The sequence below is a fragment of the Asterias amurensis genome, chromosome 12 (genome assembly GCF_032118995.1).
Source record: "Asterias amurensis chromosome 12, ASM3211899v1".
In the NCBI taxonomy this organism is placed as follows: Eukaryota; Metazoa; Echinodermata; class Asteroidea; order Forcipulatida; family Asteriidae; genus Asterias; species Asterias amurensis.
Window position 1 is genome coordinate 17,045,923 of NC_092659.1, and position 23,867 is coordinate 17,069,789.

General features: G+C 37.5%; 1 protein-coding gene and 1 long non-coding RNA gene across 2 annotated transcripts in view; both read left to right on the plus strand.

Annotated features, from left to right (window-relative positions):
* Positions 1–23,867, plus strand: part of LOC139944851 (uncharacterized) — a 106,642-nt gene that overhangs the window by 35,342 nt on the left and 47,433 nt on the right. The window lies entirely within an intron of this gene.
* Positions 147–23,867, plus strand: part of LOC139944850 (glypican-6-like) — a 68,203-nt gene continuing 44,482 nt past the window's right edge. The window contains exons 1-2 of the mRNA XM_071941984.1: positions 147–667; positions 12,078–12,236. Of these exons, the coding sequence (XP_071798085.1) occupies positions 502–667; positions 12,078–12,236 (325 nt within the window). The 5' untranslated portion in view covers positions 147–501. The remainder of the gene's footprint in view (positions 668–12,077; positions 12,237–23,867) is intronic.

The window sequence follows — 23,867 nt, forward strand, 5'->3', positions numbered from 1 at the left end:
TGTAGTTTAGTTGGAATGTACTCCGACCCCTATTTTTAAAATGGTACACCCCAGCTTAATCAACCTGCACGTCGTTCAATCGATGTTGTGGTAGTGTGTATATATGTAATGTACAATGTACATCCCATACGATATGTGGTAGCTTGTGTTTAGAAATCAAGTCCACCACTTTCGCAAAATTTTCACATTTTCACTGTACGTCAAATCGCCTTTCTCAATGTTTCGATGCCGTGAAACTCTTGTGAACTCCTGAAGTCTTCTTTTTCAATCCAACAAGCACCGGTTGGACACATGAAGTCGTTCATTTTGGTGGATCTAAGTGGAATTTTCGACCAAGTTTTGTAAATTCTTACGGGCGAGAGAGGTAACCCCTGCATTTTCCGGGCGGACGTCGTTCGACGGTCGTGCTGATTCAATCACATTTTGGACAATACACACGAACTCGCTGAAATAGTGCCTCGCTTGGGAATTCTCGCATTTGTGTACACTACACCAGGCAACATGGCGTTTTCACTGGATTTTATTTTCGTGTTGGTTGGGACTATTTTGGCCGTATTTTCTGGACTTACAACAGCCCTTTCTGGACAGAATGGATGTGCCGACGTTCGGGACGCCTATCAAGATAAAGGATTTAGCACAAATGAAGTACCGGACTTTGCAGTTTCGGGTAAGAGTAAAATTACTTAGGGTCTTAGCTTAGGCTACACTATACAGAAAAGTCAAAATCGAAAATGTTTAAGAACACATTTTTTCAATACGTCAAGAGTGTAAACTTGCCCAATGTATCTGACTGCAGGTAATGACTGTTGAATTACAATTTGCTTTCTTCACTTTCAGTTTCATTGACAAACAATTGAAACTTTCAATTGTTTGTTCATACATAGCTAACTGAAAAGTAACATTTAATAAAGACGATGCTTGAGTAACTAATACATTATATATTTTTTTTTTAATGATTGTTATAAACATTCACATGTTTTTAATGTTTCGTTTTTAAGTGTTCCCTTTGTTTTATTGCTACCTTGGTTAAAAATAAAAGTTTTTTTTGTCCACATCCAAGCAGGCGAGAAAAAAACCTTTTTTGAGAAAACGTTCTCTTCAGCATGTTCAGTTAAATTAGTAAGGTTTGGAAAATTTTCACCCCAAAACATTTGAATTTAACAAACGATTCGTAATGCACGAATCGTTTCTTAGATTTCTGAGTGTTGGTGTCCATTAGCAAGAGCTGCGGAAGTAGACCTGCTGTCAACTCGCTTTTCAGTTCCTCCCATCTTCGGGAGGAGGGGCGGGAGGAGGGTTACGTTATTGCAACTACTCGCTTTTAAAGCGCGGATGGATTTGACGTTGACGCTCCTGTTTTCTCAGGAAGTACACACTATTCAGCTAAAGATTTACAACAATAACAATGCTGACAAACCAGACGAACATTTGTCACAGTAAAATAATTTTCCGAAAACAATCACTGTACATGTCGGTACCATCTAGGCTCATTATCGTTTACTAAAAGAATGCCTATGCCACCTGAATATCCTTCAATCTTCAAGCAAGAGGTACACGATACAACATTCGATGATGTGTAAGTAGCCAACCCACATCATTAATGACAGCATATTTAAAACAAAAAATCATTGTTCAATTCACATTCCTTTACTTTATCAAAAAAAGATAAAATAAATTTTTAAGTGAGATAAAGAACAAAGATGACTGACCACTGAACAATTTGCCTTTTTCTATAGCCATAGTTGCGAAGCAAAACGCTACACAAAATATCAGTTGCTACTAAAATTCACCATTCGCTACTCGATATTATAATAAGATCGCTTCATGATGACACATTCATTTGAAGTTTCATGATTTATTTGTGAAAAACAAAAAAACTAAATAAGTGTGTGTCTCAACCACAACATCCTAAAACAATAGACTACTTCTCTACGATTGCGTTAAAACTGGATGTGGTTTAATATACCACATATTACTCTTTGTAGTGGGCAAATTAGTTTCAGGTTAGGATTAATTCCACAATAGATCCGCTGTTTTTACTCATTGGGAGGCATTTCCGTAAGGAAAGCCTTGGGTGCATTGCTAACAACTTGTGGTGACTTCATTAAGTTGAACGTTTAGATTTAGGCAGAACCAGCTCAAAATGTTCAATGTGCAACTCCCTCAATGCTTACAACTTCTTGTATTTTAAAAATTGAATAGTGTTTAGGCTACAGTACATTTATTGTTTTAATCCCACCATTCTTTGGCTTTTCTGCTTAGTTGTTTTTGTAAAATACTTTGAGCCTTTGTTCTGCGTAAGGCACTTAAAACATATGTTTTAGTATTTCATTTTCTATGGTTCAATCAAGTATTGGTATTGACCATTGCTCTCGCCATTTTGGCCATAATTCCTTATATACAATTACATGAATGAATAATTTTAAAAAGGAACCGGACTACTTCTCCTTCAAAACTTTGTTTTTTAGTTACATTGATATAAATGGGATTTTTTTTAGATGGTAGCACCATAATGAAAGTCTATACTCTGTAGACGGGTGTGAAGTTGAGACAGAGTCATAGAGGTTGTTGCCCTCATTAGCAATTTTTCACACTTATACCGAATATTTGAATGAAAAATTACCCTTGCAACATGTGAAATGGCTGAGCCCTCTCACACTCCACAGATAGCATGTTAGAAAAAAAGTCAATCAATCTTTAAGAAACTTCAAAATTCATTCAAGTTATGATGTGTTTAAAAGTAAGTGGACTATTTAAAGTATTTATTTAAAGTAGCTAGTTCTAGGAACACCCACATAAAAGTATTTGTTGTTGGTTGAATAAATTCCTTTAGAGATCACTGTTATGTTATGCCCTTTGAACTTTGAACTTTGCCCTTCTTGTGATTTACTTAATATATGGCATTTTGGTCACTGTTCAAATATGACCTAGAGTTTATTGTTTATTTTATTAAGCTAATGTGTTAATCTCCACAGTGTAAATATGAACGGGCATGTTTGTCCTCTGAGTTTATTATTATAAATGAATGAGGACTGCCCCCTTATTTTTGTTTGAAAACTCACAGAGTTCCAAAACACTTGACATTATCAGAATGGAAACGAAGGCCTAATTGATGGAACAGAACCCACTGCAGTTACCTTGAGCATGGAGGAAGAATTTCTTCCTCCATGCCTTGAGTTAGGTGGCCTTTGTTTTTCTCTGTGGTTCACGTTGGTGCCCTTTGGGTTAGTAAAGCATAAAAACAAATTTGCATTATCCTCATAGAACACACAGTACTAGTATCAAAAAAAGGGAAGTTACTTTGCAACATCTATTCCAAGCTGAAGTGCAAGGCCTGCAATTTGTGTACATTAAAAAATGTGCTTTCGTTGTTATGTCCTGAATGTAATAATTTGAACAATTTTGGGAGGGATTTTCTCATAATTTACATAATTGCACTTAAAATAGATCATTCAGCCATTGAGGTATTTTCAGGCCATTAGATCCATGTTTGTAATAACCAACGGATTGCTTAAATTAGATTCTAACCATAAACACTCAGTGAAAATTGGCTTTGCCATGAGCGTGTGATGACTGGGGTTTCTGTTGTCAGTAGCGAAGGCGTTCAGAAATGACCGTTACCCATGAGGATAGGAGATTCTTTTATGAGTCAGCGCAGCGACACAAACAATTGTAAATTTTTAAAGGGTTTTCATAATTTTACATTTTTTTTCCAGTGGCGTCTTCTCGCTCCAGTGAAGCTCTTAATATTGTCCATCCTTCTCAACATATACTCATCAAAATGTAATAAAAACATGATTATGACTCATCTGAGGGTCAGTTTCTTTTGTGTTATTAAATTTATAAGGTTATTTAATTTCTAAAAACCAAGACAAGAAATGTACACTGTACAAACACCTCTAATTTTACAGGATTTGTGATACTGAGCATCTGTTTTGATGTAAATAAAAACCATTTTTGGTGCTCGCTCTCTGTACATACATGTATGATCATGACCGACGTATGACATGATACATAGTTTGCACTAATCTAGTTGATGAGTCAAGGTACTTAAAAAAAGGGTTAACATCTGATGTTCTATAAATCTGAATTTTCCTCTGATCATACACAAATTGGACAGCTTAAAACCTTAAAACCTGAGAATCGTTTCTGAGTCAAGAATTCAAGCACTTGAACATACACCATACTTCCTGGATGAGTCAAGAAGCTTAACAGCTGACCAAACAAAGGGCTGCTTTTTGTGATAAGATGAACCCCTCTCACTCCAACCAAGCAGCATGGAAGTATTTCTCAGTAACAAGACTAACAACCAGAGTGTGACAAACATAGATAATTAGTGATAAACAAACCAAACACATGGATAGGACCTATGGCTTGATCAGGAAACTGATGGCTCAATAGGGTGCTAATGAAGCTCAAAGTGATTATTATGCAAGATAGACAAAGAAGAAACTAGTGGGTGTCACAGTTTTGACCTGTGCTGGGCTGTGGTTTCTTGTGATAAGATTTGTGAGTACTTGTAAAATGCAAGAATTCAATGTGGCTTTCCAGTGTCGTGAAATGCAGGCCTGATACTTCAAGGAGGCAATTGCCTTGGTGCCCTTGAAATGCTCCAGTAGAAATTTACAGTTTCCTCATATAGGGTGCCCTTTGCCAAAGAGAAAATGCCTTGGTGCCCTTGTCCTTTAAAAAACGAAGCATACAGGCCTGTTCAAATGCATTCATGGTTCTTGTATAATGTAGTTTGTTTACAGAATGGATGCATTATGCAACAGTCTGTCATCTTGTTGTTGGTTCTTAATTCATTTTCAAAGTTTGTCTTCTGACTTTTTATTTTTTATTTAAAATACATACAATGTACTTTTTACATTCAATCAAGGCTCCCTTTTTTAGATCAAGTTAGCATGGATTGGAAATTGTAGTCAAATATTTGTTGTGAAGAATAGTTTATGTCTGCGTGATCAGAGTGTGTTGGTTGTGTACACTTTTTGGTTCAACCATGTACATTATTTGTAGTACGCAGGCCTACATGTACAGTACAGTGTAGTCCTATATGTATTACCGGTGAGCATTTGGGTCTGAATAAATGCACCATACACCATACCATGGTACATATGTCACCCAATGACAACAAAGACAGACAAAGCTTATAGTATAACAATGTACACACATTACAGTTTGAATCTAGTCTTGTGGAGTTGGTCAATGAGTAACTAAGGGCTCCGCTAACTCGCAATCCCATGGACAAAGACACATTTATTATTCATCAACCCCAGGTTTCCCAACAACAAAACACAACATTTTAATTAGTTTCCTCAAAACAGTAATCCCCTCACCTAATCTCTTTGATCCTCCCACACCCCCTTACCCCACTCTGGGTATCCACCCAGTGTGTCCCCCTGAAGAATAGAGACTTATGATTAATTGAATAGATGAGTAATTGCCTAAAGGAGAAGGGTTCAATACATCAGCTAATTCTTTGAAGAATGCGGACCTTTCACCTGTTCAAATGGAGACTTAACAGAGTTCCCCCTACCTAGTGAGTTTGACCATATCCCCAACCTTTCACAAGTAGGGTTTTAACCATTAGCCTCTCTACCTGTTCAAATCTTAGCTGTATGACGTAGCATGTTTTGTATTTTAAATCTCCTAAAAAAGAAACAGCAATAAAGAAGTTCCAGGTCGTGACAGAAACACAGACGGTCGTTGGTTATAAAAGCTTCGTTAGTTATGTAAGTTTTTACTTACATGTACGCACTTTGGAAAAATAAGAGGAGATGACAGTTTTAAGACGAAGGGGAAGTGATTTTGATTGTTAATTGGGTTGTTTTGTTGTTTGGATTGAACTGGGGATTTGGGTAAGCCCTAATGAGGTCATTCAATTTCTGATTCTAGTCAAGGTGGTGTCTAGGCATCTATAGGACACCTGCAGCCGATTTCACGAAACAGGAGTAACTCGTCCTAACTTAGGTTGGGTTCAATTCGTCCTAACATCTAAGAATATGGAATTTAGGTCATCGTTAGTCCTTCATTTTATTGCAATATCAAACAGCACAATTAGCGCCAATAACATGATGAATAGGAAACAAAAAAAGATATGTTCAGTTCTACAATCCCGGCCATATCTCGTTGGGCCCCCCTGCCCCCTTTCAGTGTTGGTTCCAATTGCCGACTGTGTACTGAGTAACAGTCAACATTGGGCGGGGGACAATTTTGTTGAATGTGACTGGGAAGTGCACAGGGAACTGATGTATATAACGTCAGGAAAGGGTGGCCCAAGCATTTTGGCCGGGATTGTAGATGTGGGAACAAGACCTCAATCGGGAAATCCCCTTGCAATTGGGTAGGGACAGAGTGAAAACCGAATCCCCATGCAGCGCACTGGTCTGGTAGACTTCAAATCAGAGTGCACTCTTGAGGTGAAAGGCAGGGAAGAAATCACTAAACAAACCTGATCCAATTGAATTGTACATGAATTGTCATTTATGTACATTTAAACATAAAGTATTATAATTTTAACATGCAAATTTGATTTCTAAATGCTGGGATTCCCGGCTGTCAGTTGTGTCATCTCTGACCTGTGACCCTTATTTAGCCATTCAGATGAAGAGATGCTCACCATTTCACTGTTTCTTAGAACTGTGCTCCTCTACATGTACTTATACCATGCAAATGAAAAAATGTACCAAATTGTTTTTCTCAAAACGCCTGTATCTGGTATTTTACTCAAGCTTTTGAAGCGTGGTAATTGATTTCCAGTTATAGCCGAGGCCTACTGCATTTTGCTGGCTGTAACAAAAATGTGGAGTTTCAATAATATAGTAGAGGTGATTCTTAACATGTACAATTGCTGTCCAAATAATGATTGAAAACATGACCCTTGGATTCAGCGCTACTTGCTAAGGAAGTTCAATATTATAATGACAATCTATCCAGCTTTACAAAGAATGAACACTGGACGTGAATACAGTGTGGTTATTCCCTCTCTTAACTGCCCAGGGCAATGTATGCGACGACAAAATATGCAGTGCTGTACATCTGCATACACTGTATATATAAGACACACAGACACAAATGCAAATTCAAGCATTCCCTCTTTCAAAATGAACTCTTCCAAATCTGTACACCGCATTGTACATTATAATACCCTGATTCTTTTGTACGTTTTTTTTGTAACCAGAACAATGTTTTCATATCACATTGGTCTTTTGTTCTCATACACGCTAAATTAATTTAAAAACGTGCTTTGAATTCAGGTCTCTGGCTAAAAAAATTATAAACAAAGCACTCCTTTAATATTTAATAAACCTCAGTAGTAGATGACCCCAGTTTCTCTACTCTTGGGCTGAAAGCAGCATATCTTCCCTGAAGGCGCGTAGTTGTAATGTTAGTGCTAAGGACGGGCTGGGTAGATTTTAATTAGAAGCTCTCTCCTTGAAGAAAAAATGATGACGTGCGAAGTGTAGGGCGCTAAACGACTCGATGCGTTCAATACTTGTATGTGTAATGTAGGTAAACCAGGGTAATGTTATCAATGACATGCGTCCTGACATCTTGTAGAATTCATATTTTTCAGTATTTCTAACAGCGTAAATTTGTACTACGTTTTGTCGTAGAGATTTCAGTAGTCATGTTCTCATAAATTTAATGGTTATAAAGCTGCATCAGGTCTTATACTTCATAGAGGCAGCGGAGGAGGCAATTGTCCATGGTCATTGCCTTGGTGCCCCATGAAACATTCCAGTAATTTACATTTATCTCATAGACATGTACTACCCTTTTTAGCGAGAAAAAAAACTGCCCTTCCCTTTTTAAAGAACAAAGATTCAAGACTGCTGCTTTGAGACAGCTGTTGGGTTTTGTAGTGAAGAAAAGCACAGAGATTGTAACAGTTTTTCATTGTTTCCATGTGCCTTTTTATGCTCTATGACTATTACCTTTGTTAGTGTACATGTCGTTGCACATGCTGTTCTACTGTAAACATCACAAATGCAGCCAGTAAGCTTGGGCGATATCGAATTATTTTATTCACGATATATCGCCGATAATATATCGCGATATTCGATATAATCGCGATTAATTAAATTTGACATCAACAGTCTTCAAACTCCCAGTGAAAGTTGTAGAAGAGACAATCATAGCATAAGAGAGGTGTTATAATGACCTAATCTTCTGGTTTTACTCCAAACCTATGGAGTGCAAGATGTCTCAGCTAGGAAATACATCGCGATATTGCGATACTAAATCGATATATCGATATATCGCGATATATATCGATATTTTGATTAAAACCAAATCGAACCGATATCGAAATCGTTTCCAAATTAATATCGCGATATTCGATAATATCATGATATCGCCCAAGCTTAGCATCCAGTATGATAGGCACTGCTATGTAAATTGCTCATTATCATTGAGTACAGTGCTGATTAAAGCCATTGGACCCTTTCGGTACAGACAAAAAATTAAAAGTTCACAAATTTACAAATAACTTAAAGGGTTTACAGAAGGTAGTGGTGAAAGACTTCTCTTGAAATATTATTCCATGAAATGCTTTACTTTTTGAGAAAACAGTAAAACAATATCAATTCTCGTTAGCGAGAATTACGGATTTATTTTAAACACATGTCATGACACGGCGAAACGCGCGGATACAAGGGTGGATTTTCTCGTTATTTTCTCCCGACTCCGATGACCGATTGAGCCTAAATTTTCACAGGTTTGTTATTTTATATATAAGTTGTGATACACGGAGTGTGAGCCCTGAACAATACTGTTACCAAAAGGGTCCAATGGCTTTAAGTACATAGTGAGTCAACCATGCACCAGTAATTAAACACACAAAGAGAATTGATCCAAAAAGCAAATTTATGATATTAACTGAACAACGTTACTTGTACTTCATCTACTGCAGTGAATAAGTTCAGCAGTCTGGGTGCTCCACTCAAGTTCCAACAAGAGGTTTTTCTACCTCCTCTGGTTGTTATCTCAATTTGTACCTTAATTTTTACATTTTTATTACTAATTATAACGGTTGTTATTTAATGTTAGTTGTCCAAATGGAAATAAACCAACCAAACAAATAAACTACATTAAGACATAAATTTAAATTTTCAAGCTGGAGTTTAGACTGCGACTAAAATAAGAATGACATTTCGAGAGAGTCATTTTCTAATAATGTCTTTACACATGACAAGCTAGCTGCTGCATCAACAACAACCCTCGATTGGATAATATCAGATATATGCCTGTCAACAAATCAACGAAACGAAAGAAAGTCAACTTCAGAGTTTCATCAATTTTTCAGAGCTCGTGCCTCCCCAATCTTCTCAGGTTTTTTATCCTCGAGGGAAGCTGCCCTTTTTCTCCAGGTAGCTTGCGTCGGTGTTGACGATTACTCGACTCATTAAGTGTGCAAGTCACAGTTCATGGATTGCAAGACTTCTGCGTAATGTAGAAGATTAAAAAACGCTGAGATGTAGACACCTTTATTAAAGTGGCTGGTTAAAACAAAACAAACATTCTGGAATTAAAGTTTTCCTGAAACCTATGGAAATAAGTGTGATTAATCAGATGGTATTAGGACTAAGTTTTGAAAGGTTAGATTTTAGATTCTTGAGGTGCACAAGAATTTGGTTTGGTCTTTAGAGACCATAGCGGCAACAAGCAGCTTGTACCAAACGGTCCATAGCGGCCACATGGCCTTATAAGCTTTCATCTACAGTGTATGGCCGCAAGATTTGATTGACATTGTCTATCACACTAATGTGGTGAAAGTCATGTCCAGAATTGATATTTTGACAATGTTTACCATGTTGACATACCTTTTTACAGATTTGTGAAACAAATCAGGATTTCTGTTTGATGTTGATTTTTTTCCCGAAAACACTACCCCAAAACATCAGCAATAGTAGGTGTATACAATGGGAATATTGTGATGATTATACAGAAGTGTAAAACAGCAAAAAACAAAAAATTGTTTTTGTCTGTTAGCTATTTTGGCACCCGACCCCAATATAAATCACCAGCCTACATGTATGAACCACAAAGTTGTGGGTTTTGAACTAGGATGTTAGGCTCTGTCTGGGCTGGGAATTTAATTTGCCAAAGACCAAGCCAGACATCTTCCACCCCATCTCGAAAAAAAAAAACCCAACAAAAACAGTTGACCATTATCTGATTGAACTATTTGTGTCATAGTTCTTGGCAAGTTGAAACAGGCTGCTGCTCTCTCTATGGTTAGACTGGTTTGATAAGATATGAAGATATGGAGCCATTAGTGGGTTTTAGATTGCTAAAACACTTCCCTAATGGCTTTTATACAGGAAGTTGACTTCTGTTGTTGCTGTTTCGGGACAGGACAATGTGTTTATTTTTGTTAGGGTAGTCGCATGTTTTAAAAACCTTAACCCTTTTTGACTTGCACTACGCTAGTTCAGGCTGGCATGTACATTATGCTGTGCTTTTTTAAAGGGCAAGTGCACCAACGCATTTCCTTTGTAAAGGGCACCCTGCGAGGAAAATATCTGCTGGAGCGTTTCAAGGGCACCAATGCAAGGAGCCAGGGGGCACAGAGGCAATCACCTTTGTTGTCTCCGGAAGTATCAGGCCTGCAAGTTGTACACATGTTGCGCTCTACTTTAGTCTAACATCTTGTTCTGCTGATCTGGACAACTCTCTAGTTTCAGTACTGAACTCATACAAACGGTAGTGTCAAATGTTACACATATATGTACAAGTATAGGATAATGAATGATGAAATGACAAACAAAATGACCGTTCTGCTTCCTGAAACGCAACCCAAAACAGTCAAGCAACTGGTGCTGTTTTTGGGGGCAAAAAAATTTATGTCCGGCCTAAAAATTCCATAAGAGATCTCTCTGCCTGGTAAAGGATGAAATTACCCTGGCGCCACTCATGTTGAGACCCACCTACAGACTAGGATGGTATCCCACTGTGTCTGGGATCGGCCTCTCCCAATTGGATAAATAATGTTTATAGGAGAACAGGTGAACTGGGCAGGGTCAAATGTCACGAGTCTTGGGAGGCTTTTGTCAGAAATTGAAGCCTTTAAAGGTGGATAATCAGTATCAGTGCCAGAAAGATTATAAATGTTTTGCTTTTTTATGTAAAACAGAAATCCATAAAAGGGCATGTTTAAAAAAAATTGAGAAGTTTGTGTCATTATTCTGTTCGTGATATTCTTATAAGTGCTCAGGGAACGATTTAATTCAGCAAATTTGCGTAGCAAAATACTTTGACTGCACAGATTATGTGAAACTGAATGCCAATATAAAGTAGCAAATCATGATTTTGGAGTAGCAACTGACCCATTTTGCGTAGCATTTTGCTCTGCTATACAAGGGAAACCATTCATTGGTGCCTTATATAATGTTTGTTGTACTTTGGACACAATCAAGATATTTCTTTGAGAATTTATTTTGGAAAAAGAGCTTGTAAACCATAACTTGTTTGCTTGATTGTTTAAAATTTCATTTCTGATGATCGATTTTTAAATGTGTTGTGTTTAGACATTTATTTCAATACATTTACACATTAAATGTTCTTGTATTTTTTTTGTCTGATTCACTGGAGAACATCTAGGACGATTTATTTGGGAAAAGAGCTTGTACAATCTAAAAACTAAAGAGTTGAATCCAACACTTGCATTAGTTCGGTGAGTGACTACACTTTGAAAGTGTTGGATCCAGCGTTTTGTATGTTAAATCTAGCATTTTAAATGTTTGATCCAACGCAAAAAGGGTTAATTCAACAATTTAAGTGTTACTTCAACCTTTTTCCTTTGAATTGTTGGATCAGGTTGACGTAACACTTAAATTGTTGAATTAACCCTTTTTGCGTTGGATCAAAAATTTAAAATGCTAGATTTAACATACAAAACGCTGGATCCAACACTTTCAAAGTGTAGTCACTCACCGAACTAATGCAAGTGTTGGATTCAACTCTTTAGTTTTTAGAGTGTAGTTCCTTGAACATGTTTGCTTGATTGTTACTAATTTTCATTTTTGACTATCGATTTTAAATTTTCTTGTTGGTTTTTTTGGTCTGAATTACAGGAGAACATCTAAGAATATGTCCACAAGGTTTCACATGTTGCACTGCTGACATGGAGGAAAAACTCAGCCTGACCAGCGGGTCCGAGTTTGAGGATTTAGTTTACGAAAAGAGCAGCAACTTTAGAGACTACTTTATCAGAAGATCGGAGAGATTTGACGGTAAGTTTGTTTGGAGATCAGGTTGAGATTTTGAATGATCAAAAGAAGCAAAGATTCGACGGAAAGTTAGCCAGCAGGAACATGAGTAATCAATGAAACATTGTTAAGACAACTATTAGTCTCAATTTAATCTAGACTGCTTTTAAAAACAAATTTGTGACTCGCTTGACAAAATATTAACCATTTCAAAAAGTACAAACCTGTAAGTCAGGCAGAGAGATAAAGGCCATTTTCAATTCAAAGTGGTTTTGAAAAAACCCTTCTAGCAAGATAATAAAAGTGTAATTTTTATCTAAATCTTTCCTGGTAAATCGTGTGTCCACTTTTCTCAACAAATTGTGTTTTTGTAACAATCATCCAAACTGAAGATGTGAATATGTGTATTTTTTTGAAACCTGAAAGACTTCACTAAATCTTCTTGCCACACCCTTCTGCCTATAAAACTCAGGAATTTTCCCCTATGCTGCGAGGCAAGCAAATAATGTCGAAACAAGTAGTGTGCCTCAAACGCATTTACGTGTCACCCAACACAGCGTCAATAATTCAGTCTCCATTCACGTCGTAGGATTCATGAGATGCATTGCACGTTTATGTTAAGATTACTCCTCTAGAATTAGCCACAGTGCAGCTCTCTTGTGACTCATGGTCGTGACAAAAAGATGAGTACTTTCCAGTCAAAAACTTAACAAAATCAAAGTTCTGTAAATGCTTAAATTCCAGCTTCATGATTTAGAAGCTTTACATCAAAGAGTAGAAAGTGATTTTGTTCTTTTGTGGACATAAATAATTATAATAGCATGCATTTATATAGCGCAATAAAATAGGGGTTTTCTAAGCACTAGGGTTTCTAAACAAATTAAACCATACTGATGTGAAGTTTAATATTTGTCTGCTTTAAAAGATTTTTGATTATGTTTTTTTTGTACATGTATGTATCGCTTTGGAGATCATTTCCCAAAATTTTATATTTCTGAAGATAAAAAGACTTAATTGTCCACTCACTTAAAATCTTAACAGTCTGTAGCATTCCTCTCCTAAAACCACCAGTCATAAAAGTTCTTTATGTTTGTGAAAATCTCTTTGCAAATCTTTGAGTTCTAAGATTCTTGATTGATCAGGGCTAGATCATAAAATAGCAGTCTAAAAGAGATTTGACAACTGTCTTTGTATTGAGCAAAAGGTGCTATACATTGTATTTGGTGAGGGTTACCGATAGGTGGGGATATGAAATTGGAATAAACATGTGAAGAAAGGAACTCTCAGTATTTTTTTTATACAAGGAAACAGAGAAAGCTTTCAAGTGAAACAACATTTTACACACTTGTAACAAAGGTGCTGTAGAATGTTTTGTCAACCATCTAGCTTTACAACCAAGCAAGGTTGGCCATTTGAGGTTACGGGGTCAAATTCTTTTGGTTACTTGCTGTCTGCACAGGAGTAAAACGGTTGAGTAAAACATGTCTGGTTTCGGGCAATTGGACATGACGTGAACCAGTCTGAACATAAAAAGACTCCCTTAACAACAGGGGTTGACTCTATAATGCAGGAATGCCAATATTTCCTTTCATGATTTGTCTGCAGCTGTTTCATGACTCATTCTTTTTCGATGTGGAGGAAAACTAGTTTAGTATTTTTTGTGAAACGTATACCCTGCAAACAATCCTCCGTGACGGTGTTCTTTTTCATTGTTATAGACTCCAAGACTTTATTAAAGTGTAGGAGAATAATCTGGACTAACTATGTCAAATTTGTAGGCATTGTTGCAAAACCATATTGCATAACTTATTTGTTGATTTAAAATGTGGAGGTTTTGACGATGTGTTGACGCTATTGTTCATGTTGACAATATGAACTGCGTTAATTAGTGGTACCCGATACTTAAACATTTTGTCTAAGGACTTCTTTTTAAAGTATAGTGAAAATATTTGAATAACTATGGTGAACAAACATACTGTGACAAAGCATGTCATATTCAATGAGGGTGCTCTTCTTTAAGTAGTTTTTGACCTCACAAATGACGTCAAGGTTACTATTGTTAATTATTCACTTTGATATCGTCGATCCATTCCGAGAAACTCATCACCATTGAATCTGTCCAGATGAAAGAGATCCGTCTTGTGACATCCAGCGAAGCACCTGACCAGCTGACGGTTGTAACCGATCAAGGAAGGTGTCAGCAGCACCTAGCGGGATGGTGTGCTCCACATCCGCCTGGAATTCCTTCAATGGCGGGCACTGCCAACAGATCATGGCAGGAAATTGGCAAATTGGAAAGCTGAAGAAAGCGGTTGAATCTTATCCATGAAATTAGGGGGAGGGGGTTTGAGGATGCACGTAGTATGAATCTGGGACCCACTAGGCGTAAAATTGAGCATGTTTTCTTGGCGAAAAACAAAAACATCTAAAATAAAATTTCCTCAACTAGCACCTTGAACAAACAAATCTTTCCATGGTGCAGTTTTCCGCGCATGGATCTTTTTAAAGATATTCTGGGCAATAGTAACAACTGGCAGAAGAAAAAAAACATAAAAAGGAGTCGACTGGCACATTGGACAAGCATTCTCTCCATCCATGGTGCAGTTTTCTGCACATGGATATATTTCTGTACATATGTCATATTATACAGAGACTGGGAGTATATCTTTATTAATTTTCTCTTCATTATTTTCTGCGCGTAGCAAATTGCCCCATGGAAAGGTTTATTTGAAGTGGCCGATCAAGGTAAATTTTGATTGCAAAACCAGAATGCAGAGTGTTCCAGAACTTGGTTCAATTTGGAGAACATCTTAAGTGTGCATTAAGTCTGCTCCTTGAGGGGAATGAAGATCTAGCACATGACCTATCAAGGCATTAGTTCAGGAGGTATTTGCACTTAACCAGCGACTTGGGTGGGAAGGGGGTTATGTTGTTGATGTTGTGATGTTCACAAAAATTTGAGTCTACAGGCATGCAACTTTTCAGTGATCAGCCGATTTCCTTGTTTCTTGGGTTCTCAGGTTACTGCTGAAATATGAGATCGCAGTACAAAATATCGTTTTAAATGGTGTATTCCTTTCTTTTTGGGGGACCAACTGCAGGTTGCATTCCTCACTCTAATTTAATCAGGAGCGAATTTTGCTTTTAATGGTATAGCAAAATAAATGAAAACAGTTTAACATTTTTCGGTCAAACTTCCAAAATGTGTGTCCAAAATGGCTCACACTCACAGTTAAAACCTGAGAAGAATCATGATCTGGTATATTTTTATTTAAGTACAGGCCTAGAGTATCATTTTTTTTTTTTAAGGCTTCCATTTGAAAATCTTAAAGCCTATCGGAATTTTTAAAAGGGACACCAAGGCCAAAACCAGGGCAACCGTGGCTTTGTGAAATTCTGTTCCTGAAAGTATTTATTCAGCTACCAAATAGTATAGTCTGCGACCTCTCCAGTTCTATCCCTGGTTCAACTCCATTCATATAGTGCATGTCAGGCCTGATACTTCACGGAGGCAACGGAGGCGATTGCCTTCGTTGCCCCTTGCCATTGCCTTGGTGCCCTTGAAATGCTCTAGTAGAAATTTACAATTTCCTCATAGGGTGCCCTTTGCCAAAGAGAAAATGCCTTAGTGCCCTTGCCCTTTCAAAAACGAAGCATACAGCCCTGGCATGTTAATGCAACTGACCGTTCGTACGTCTTAATGCATGCATAATTAAGAAGACTGTGTGCCTTATATGCCGCCCGGTATTTAGTGTGGTTAAGTAATCATAAATACCAATCAATGATACCGTCAGCGATGCGGAGCATTACATGATGACTTGGATCAATATCTGACACATTTAATCTATACACCATGTAAACATACCACTCACACTTAATGATACCGTGACAAGTATATTAGAGAGATAGTAATTAACACATTGTTGATTTTGTTGTTCATTTTGTTCTAATTAATATGCAATTGACCTGTATTGTTTTCCACATGGGGGTACGTTTAATGGTGAAAGTTTGTTGCATCAAGGAGTACAATTGAGTATCCTTAGTACTTTATAAAAATGAAGAGATGAATTTCTACATTTGCAAAACACAAACTGCGATTTAGCAAAGCCTATTTCTTCCAATGAACACTTTGTGTTGCTCCCAGGATTATTTTTTTTTTCCAAACCAGAATTGTTGCATCATCTTCTAAAAGATCAAGTTAATGGGAATTTATGATAAATGAAGTGTCAAACACCCATAATTTACGAGAGAGATTTTTACCAACTGTAAGTTTCTTCAAAATATTTACCATTCAAAAGCTGTTTTTGATAGATCCTGAAAAAACTTTAAGATCCTTAAAAAAAAGTACATGTTGTTGTAACAATTTCTATAGAATTTAAGCCAACCCTCAAACTGGTGGCCTCCACATGAAGTGTTCATGTAGAATAAAGTTTAGTGTAAAATACAACCTTCAGAATTGAAACCCGTATTCATTTCAGCTCTGGGCACTTTCCTCTTGTCCTTGTCTCCCTCAAACTTCATTCCTTGAAGCTGGTTAGATTTTTATCATTTTTCGTAATCTGGTAAAAAATGCCCTTTTAGAATTGAGGGCTTGTCCCTTGTTCAACAGAGAGGGGGGTGAAACAGGTGGATTTGGGGGCCTTTTGTACCCCATGCCCATGGGGTGTCCACAGATACGTTTTGTCAGAGGACTTATCTGAACTCGGGTAACTGTGAACATGAACTTTCAGGTTGGGAAAAACTGCTGAAATTTCAACTCAAAGGCAAGCCAAGGGAAACTCTCAGTCGCAGTTTGCACCATCTTGTAATGTACTTTCTGTAAAATAATTTGCTTGATTTTTATTTTTTCAATCTGGCAAGTGGATATCTTGGAAACCCCATGGAACGCCCATGGAAAGCTCAACTAAGGTTTGATCTCATTGTGGCATAAGGAGTCTGTGAATGTATGAAGTGTGTAATTATTGTTTTGACCATTCCAAGAAAGTTTAATGGGAAAACGCAAAATCAAAACGACTAGAACAAACTGAACATAGTTTTAAATGTAAACACCCTTTGTATGGGCCACCATCGCTGAGGCCAAACAGTGGAAACCTGCATAGCGCGTATTCGCCACCCACAACTCTCAAGTCTAAACCAATAATCGGTCTTCCTTTGACCACAGTGAGGGCGCTGTTTTATCTTGTGACGTCATATGCAACCCAAGTGCACTAGTGAGTGCTTTAATGTAAATGCTTAAAACTTGTGGGGCCAATTTTATCAAATAAAATGCTGGGTTATCAATTAATCGATATGTATGCTGGCTACACACAGTATCACCGAACTGTTAACCTATCATTATTCGTTCCAACGTTGAAGGGATTAGTTTAAGACTAATTGACAGCCTGCAATCGTAACTGAAAAAGGAAGTTAGTTGAAAGAAACATTTGTAAAAGTTCCTCAGGAATTCCATTTCGTGATTTGAATATAATGTCGATCGTATCGCAGTTTGTGTTGGGGAACTTGTCAGTTTCAATGTTTGTTTATTTTAGAAGCAGTAAGAACTACAGAGGGAAAATGGTTAAAGTTTTGGGGGCTGAAAGAGAACGCTTTCTGTGTTTTCAATAATACTCAGAATAGGGATCAGACACATCTTTTGGCTTGGGAATTTTACTTAACGGCTTGCTGCAGGCAATGGGCTTTACATGTACATCACACCTATCGCCCCAAGGCCATGGACTTGATGCCTCTTTAAGACATTTCGTTTTTCTTGATGGGGCTTTATGAGGGAAAACTGCCTTGCCCAGTTGTTGACCACTAAACTCCACAGATTCTAAGACGCTGTTTTGTAAAACATAAAATCACACTTCTTATGTGCACACCCCTTACCACTTACATTAAACTTTTGTTCATATTTTTATACACTTTCAGAGTAATTTTGTCTTTACCATAATAGAAAACTATTTAATCCCTTATCAATAATTTTATAAACCAAAATAACTGTATAATCATAACTGTATTAACCATAATCACTAACTACTATAAACTAAAACCAATAACTCTAAATAAAAGCCATAGTCAATAACTTTTTAACCATAATTAATACATAGTCAAAAAACTTGCGATCACAAACTTGACTCATTTATACACTACACTGTACGTACATGCCACAGGTACTTTCAAAAACACAGAAAACTATAAACATTGATTTAATAGTAAATCCAGTGTTCTTCTAAAATACCAAATGATCAGTCTAATTTGTCTCCTAGTGGTTTGGCCAGCAAGTTAAGTTTAAAGCATCCCTATTTAATAATACTAATTTGGACTAGTGCAAAAGCTGGGGCCGAGTGATGTAACAAGGTTTCTTGTCATGTTGGCTTGTCACCTAAAAAGTTAAGGGCAAACCAGTGAGGTTAACCGGTACATGTTTCTGAACCATCTCCACAGGTTTAAGATTTTAACCCTAATACTATCAAACACTTTGAGTTAAAAAAGGTGTTCATGTTCTCTACTACATTCAAGCACCAGTATTATCCAGTTGAAACAACATTACTTGTATTTGAACATCTCCAACACAATCATGATAAACACACGAGCGATCCTCTCAAAGCCTGTTCAGCTGCTGCTGAATAGCCACAGGCGTAGTCCCACAAGAAATCCACAAGCCTTTCTCCCCGCAACTGCAGAATTATTCACTCTTTGTGTGCACATACAACCCCTAGTCAACAGACAGTTGCGGCAATCATCTCATGTTGTTTTCTCAGTAAACACGACCGGCCATTCATGCACCATACACGCTCGGAATTCCAACCGAGAGTTCATTACAGCCCTCTCACTGAACACACTACATGTACGGATCAATACAATATTTCTCAACTGCTCTCTCTCAAGTCGTCAGCCGGTCAGAAACGCCGAAACTATTGAAAGTGCTTTTGAGCTGCCCAGGTGGCTGGTCAGCACAGTTTGTAAATAATGCACTTAGGTTAAACCGGGACTTTAGCTGTGACATTCCAGAACTTGTAGTGCTTGCTACAGCGGCCTTCTTGCTTTTTGATGCAGCCGCTGATTCATGATGTACAGCATTCTCCCTGGCCTTACAAACAGTTTGCTGCTGGACAAAAAGCAGTAAAACACCTGAGGACCGGTCAAAATTATCTCCATCCACGCTGGCTAGTTTAGATTTAAAAAGCATCCCTGTTTCTTAGATGTTGGACTAGTGAAAACGCTGATGGACTTGTCAAATGACTAGATTTCTGGTCATGCTAGCCAGAAATGTTGAGTTGATTTGAATTGAATTAAATCTCCATCAATAACCATAAACCACAAACACGGTCTGCCATTTATGGGAGTCAAATTTTTGACTCACATAAATGGCCGACAGTGTTAGTTCGCAAAGTAAAAAGAAAACCACGCAGTTTCGAGGCAAATTTGTGTGGATCATTGTATTCTACTTTTAAAACATCTTTCTAACCATATGCATTTTATTACAAACGGTTACAAACGCTTTTCAAAGACCAACTTGACCGATCCAAGGCAACGTGTTCCTTTAAAGCCAGCACTCCATGTCACCCTCAAAACCTAACACCAACTGCACATTGTACTTCCAATTTGCAGTCTCACAGACGGCTCAAATGTTTTACTTAAAAAATCCATCTTAGTATTTCCCTGCAACCCTATTCCCTTATACCCTGCAGTACCTCACCACTCAGAAAAACCATTTGGGAAATCTACCCTTCCTCTTCTGCAATTTCCCCATCTTCCATAAATCGTATAACCTCACTCTCTGATAATCAATAGGATCACATGTAACCAAACCCGGGAGCTCTACATTTCCTAGCAACGACGTACTGCGGTAATTTTCTGATAATATTTTAGTTGGCAAATCAGATCAGGCGATCACCTGGGCTTGAAATCAAATTTCAGTCGGTAAATTTGTCAGCTCTGGGATCTAGGTTGATCTAAAGTTTATATTTCACATTTTCATGAAGTATTAAAGTTTAATCAGCACTGAAATTCAACAGGCTCCATTTTGAAGTTAGAATAAGGATTATGAACATGTACGGCATATAGTTGATGAGGTAAAACAAGTTATTTTAAGGCCACAATTTGGAACCATTGGTTATGTAGCCAACTACTACTACATGTACATGTAGTTTGGTTTTTCAATGTGCATTATGAGTCTTAGGTTCAGGTATTTTTATTTTGAGAGTTTGTCTTTTCGTGCCAAAGTTGCTGCTTTCCTACACCATAAAAGGCATTGATGTGACAACCCTTACCAACATCTAGGCACCCTGCTATTTTAAATGCATCAAATTGCAGTCTTAAGTGAAAATCCTGCTAAACGTAACAGAAGATTCTGTTACTTCTGTACTTTTTGAAGTGAACTGGTTTTTGCCAACCTTCAGTGCAACTCCCCTGCTGTTGGGGCCTTGTACCCTGCAACCTATGAGATTTGAGTTGACTGATACAAATGTATGGTGCGACAAAATAGAAAACCTCACAATCTAGTGCATTTTTGTGCCATTTGGGCAGGGTATGGTTGAAAATAAAATGTATTTTTCACAAGTTTCAACGCAGTATACTGCAGGCTTTTTTGGAAAACACTTTTTAGAATGCGCTTTTCAGAACTATGATGCTCCAACTCTTAAACAAACATGTTGCATTGAATCGGGCGAGTTGGTCTATAAAAAGGGTTTGAAACCATTGTCATGAAATGCATGGTTAGAAAGATGTTTTAAAATGAGAATATTGTAATGATCCACACAAGTACACGCTTTTCAAAGACCAACTCGACCAATCCAAGGCAACGTGTTCCTTAAAGGGTGTACATGGGTGTACATGTACACATGCTACTTGCAAAAAGAATTGACAAATATGGTCTAGATTTCAACAACTGCAGCCAAGGTTAATGAAATCATACAGTTTTCTGATTTTCACTCAGATCCGGCCTTCAATTCATATGTCTGCAATAGGATAAATGAATTTACGGAAAGGCAGGGGGGGGGGGGGGTAGGTTAGGAAGGATTGGATCAAATACTGCAAGTGCAAGTCTGTTTGTCTTTTGTCTGTCTGTTTCTCACCACTTAACGGAGGAAGCTTTCTTCCCATCAATAGCCCTCCTTCCTCATTTCCTGTGCACCAATCTCTCATCTAATGTCCCCACAACATCACCAGGTATACCCCTACAAATTAATGGTGGCACCCCAACCATTGATTTCAAGTGTTTTGGGTTGCCGTAATCTGTACATGAATATTCAACACCATAAATTCCGATGGTGCTCAGCAAACTCAAGACACAGAAAAAAACAAACTCAAGACACAGAAATCAATATCAAAGACTGGTTCAATTTACCTCCCTACAAAATATCAACCAAATATTGCACATTATGTATTGCGCTTTATATCATGAAAGCTGAAACTGTAGAATATAGTGGACAGCTATTCATAAAAATGGGCAAGCCAGTTAATCGGATGCATTTAGCCCGGGGCAAGAGGAATCTTGCCTGCTTAGATACCTAAGCACCATCCTAATAACAGCCAGGGTTGGTGTTATTCATGGAGTAATATAATCCCTCATGCTGGTTATTCATTACAAGATCCTGTGGTTCTTAATGCTCCAGATATGCAAATCTCATCTGCTGGATTGTCGCCACACACCCACATAATCCAGGTTTTTATTTTCCTTGTCTTTTTTTAATCATTTGTTGGTTTGTGAATTTACGCAAACCCCCTATACAGTAATTCTGTTTCAGAGTGGGTGAAATTGAACACAACAATATTTCTTTTAAGGAGGACAACATTTAGTCTAGGATACACACATGTCATAATATTCATCCTTTTGAAGTTGGGTTGGAGCTAGGTAGTAGGAAATAAGCACAGAATTGTCTTTAAATAAGAACAATTTAGTTTTAACAGCCCTACTCTGCAAAATGGCACATCCTAAAATGATTTTATCTTCTCAAGATTTTTGTGACTTCAATCTAGTGTAAATAATAGTGCTGGGCGAATAGTGAAATTTTGTTATTCGGACACCGCTGGCCAACTATCCGAAATTAACCGGATATTCGAATAGTTTTTTTCGCCGCTAGAGGGCGCTATTTAAAAAAAAAAAAAAATCGTTTGTGAATGAGATCTTATGGGCGGATTGATATTAGTTTTAGACAGTGTCACTCGGTTCATTCATAAAAATGACCGGATCTAATTTAAAGATGGCGATTTGCTTTTTCTTTTGATCGTGATTGACTCTACATGAAGGAAAACTTTTGTAATCTTTGAACAAATTACGTCAGAAATGTCATTGTTTTAACTCTTCACGGAGGTAAGCATAGTTAAATACTTAATATATGCTGTTTTATGCTGTCTTAATAGAAGTTTCATAAGGATTCAGACAAAACATTCATATCAGTTGTCGCCCGACTTCCGTGGATATTCGGATATTAAAGAATATCCGGTTACTAGGTTGTAATTACAGAATTATCCGGTTTGTGAATAGGTATTCGCGCCCTATGCGGATATCCGGTTAAGAAAAAAAAAGGCATTCGCGGTTACGGATAGGAAAACCTATTCGCCATTAACCGGATATTCAAATAATTCGCCCAGGCCTAGTAAATAAATAAGAACATTAAATTAATCATTTTTTTGGTGCAAGTCAGCCTGCAATTCATGCCAATCGGCCTAAAAAGCTAGCTTGTGGATGGCTGAAGAACACTGGCTGAAGCATGCATCTATAAAATTATAGATGATGGAGAATGGATTCAAGCACTTGGCCCGCTGTCCATTATTTACATTCCTTTGAAAGACCATTTCCTGAGACAGTTATTGAGGTTTCTGAATTTACTGCAAAGCAGTCTTAAATTGAAAAGAAAATGTTTTTAATCAACGCTTGCAATCTTTGACCATAAACTATAGACCCTGTTTCAATCAACTGTCAGTATATTGAAATGAAATTCCTCACACAACTAGATGAGACTTTCAATCTAAAAAGGTGTGGGCTATGGCTCCATGTTAATAAGCCAGGCACTTCGCGAGCGTGAGACTCTTTTACTTTGCCCATTTAGGAATTCCTAATTGGTCAAGGGGAGCTTGCCATTGTCTATAAACACTTGTACAGACATGGTAGCTTTCTTGCAAGAAGTCAAGGTATTTTTGTATATTCAAATTATAATAGCCAGCATTTTAGAACATAATAGTTGTCCGAATAAAACAAAACAATTATACAGCGCCTTCTTTGTGTGACCAAACATACTCCAGTCCAAGGTGATGATTTTAAGAAAATGAAGAAAACCATACATAACAACTTTAAAAGAAACAGGGGATGTAATAAACAGCACAAAGAAAGATTTGCACATCAAAGCGTAAAACAAGTGGATAAACACAATAAATATGTTTGATGATTATATTATTCCTAAAGACCCCTTGCGTATGACATCATAAGACCCCAAAAGCGCCCTCAGTGAGGTAAATGAAGAACTATCATCGATTGAAACCTGTTTGCAGTGCCTCACACATGCATGTTTATATTGTCCGACTTCAGCAATGGCGGCCAGTGCAAGGGGTCTATTTGGGTACAATTCGAAAATGTGATGTCATGCGGGGTGTGACTGGCTTATAGCCCTAACAACAAGGGATACAGACCTCTCACATTTTGTCTTTATTTTGTCAGGAAGAGTTTTGTTTGCT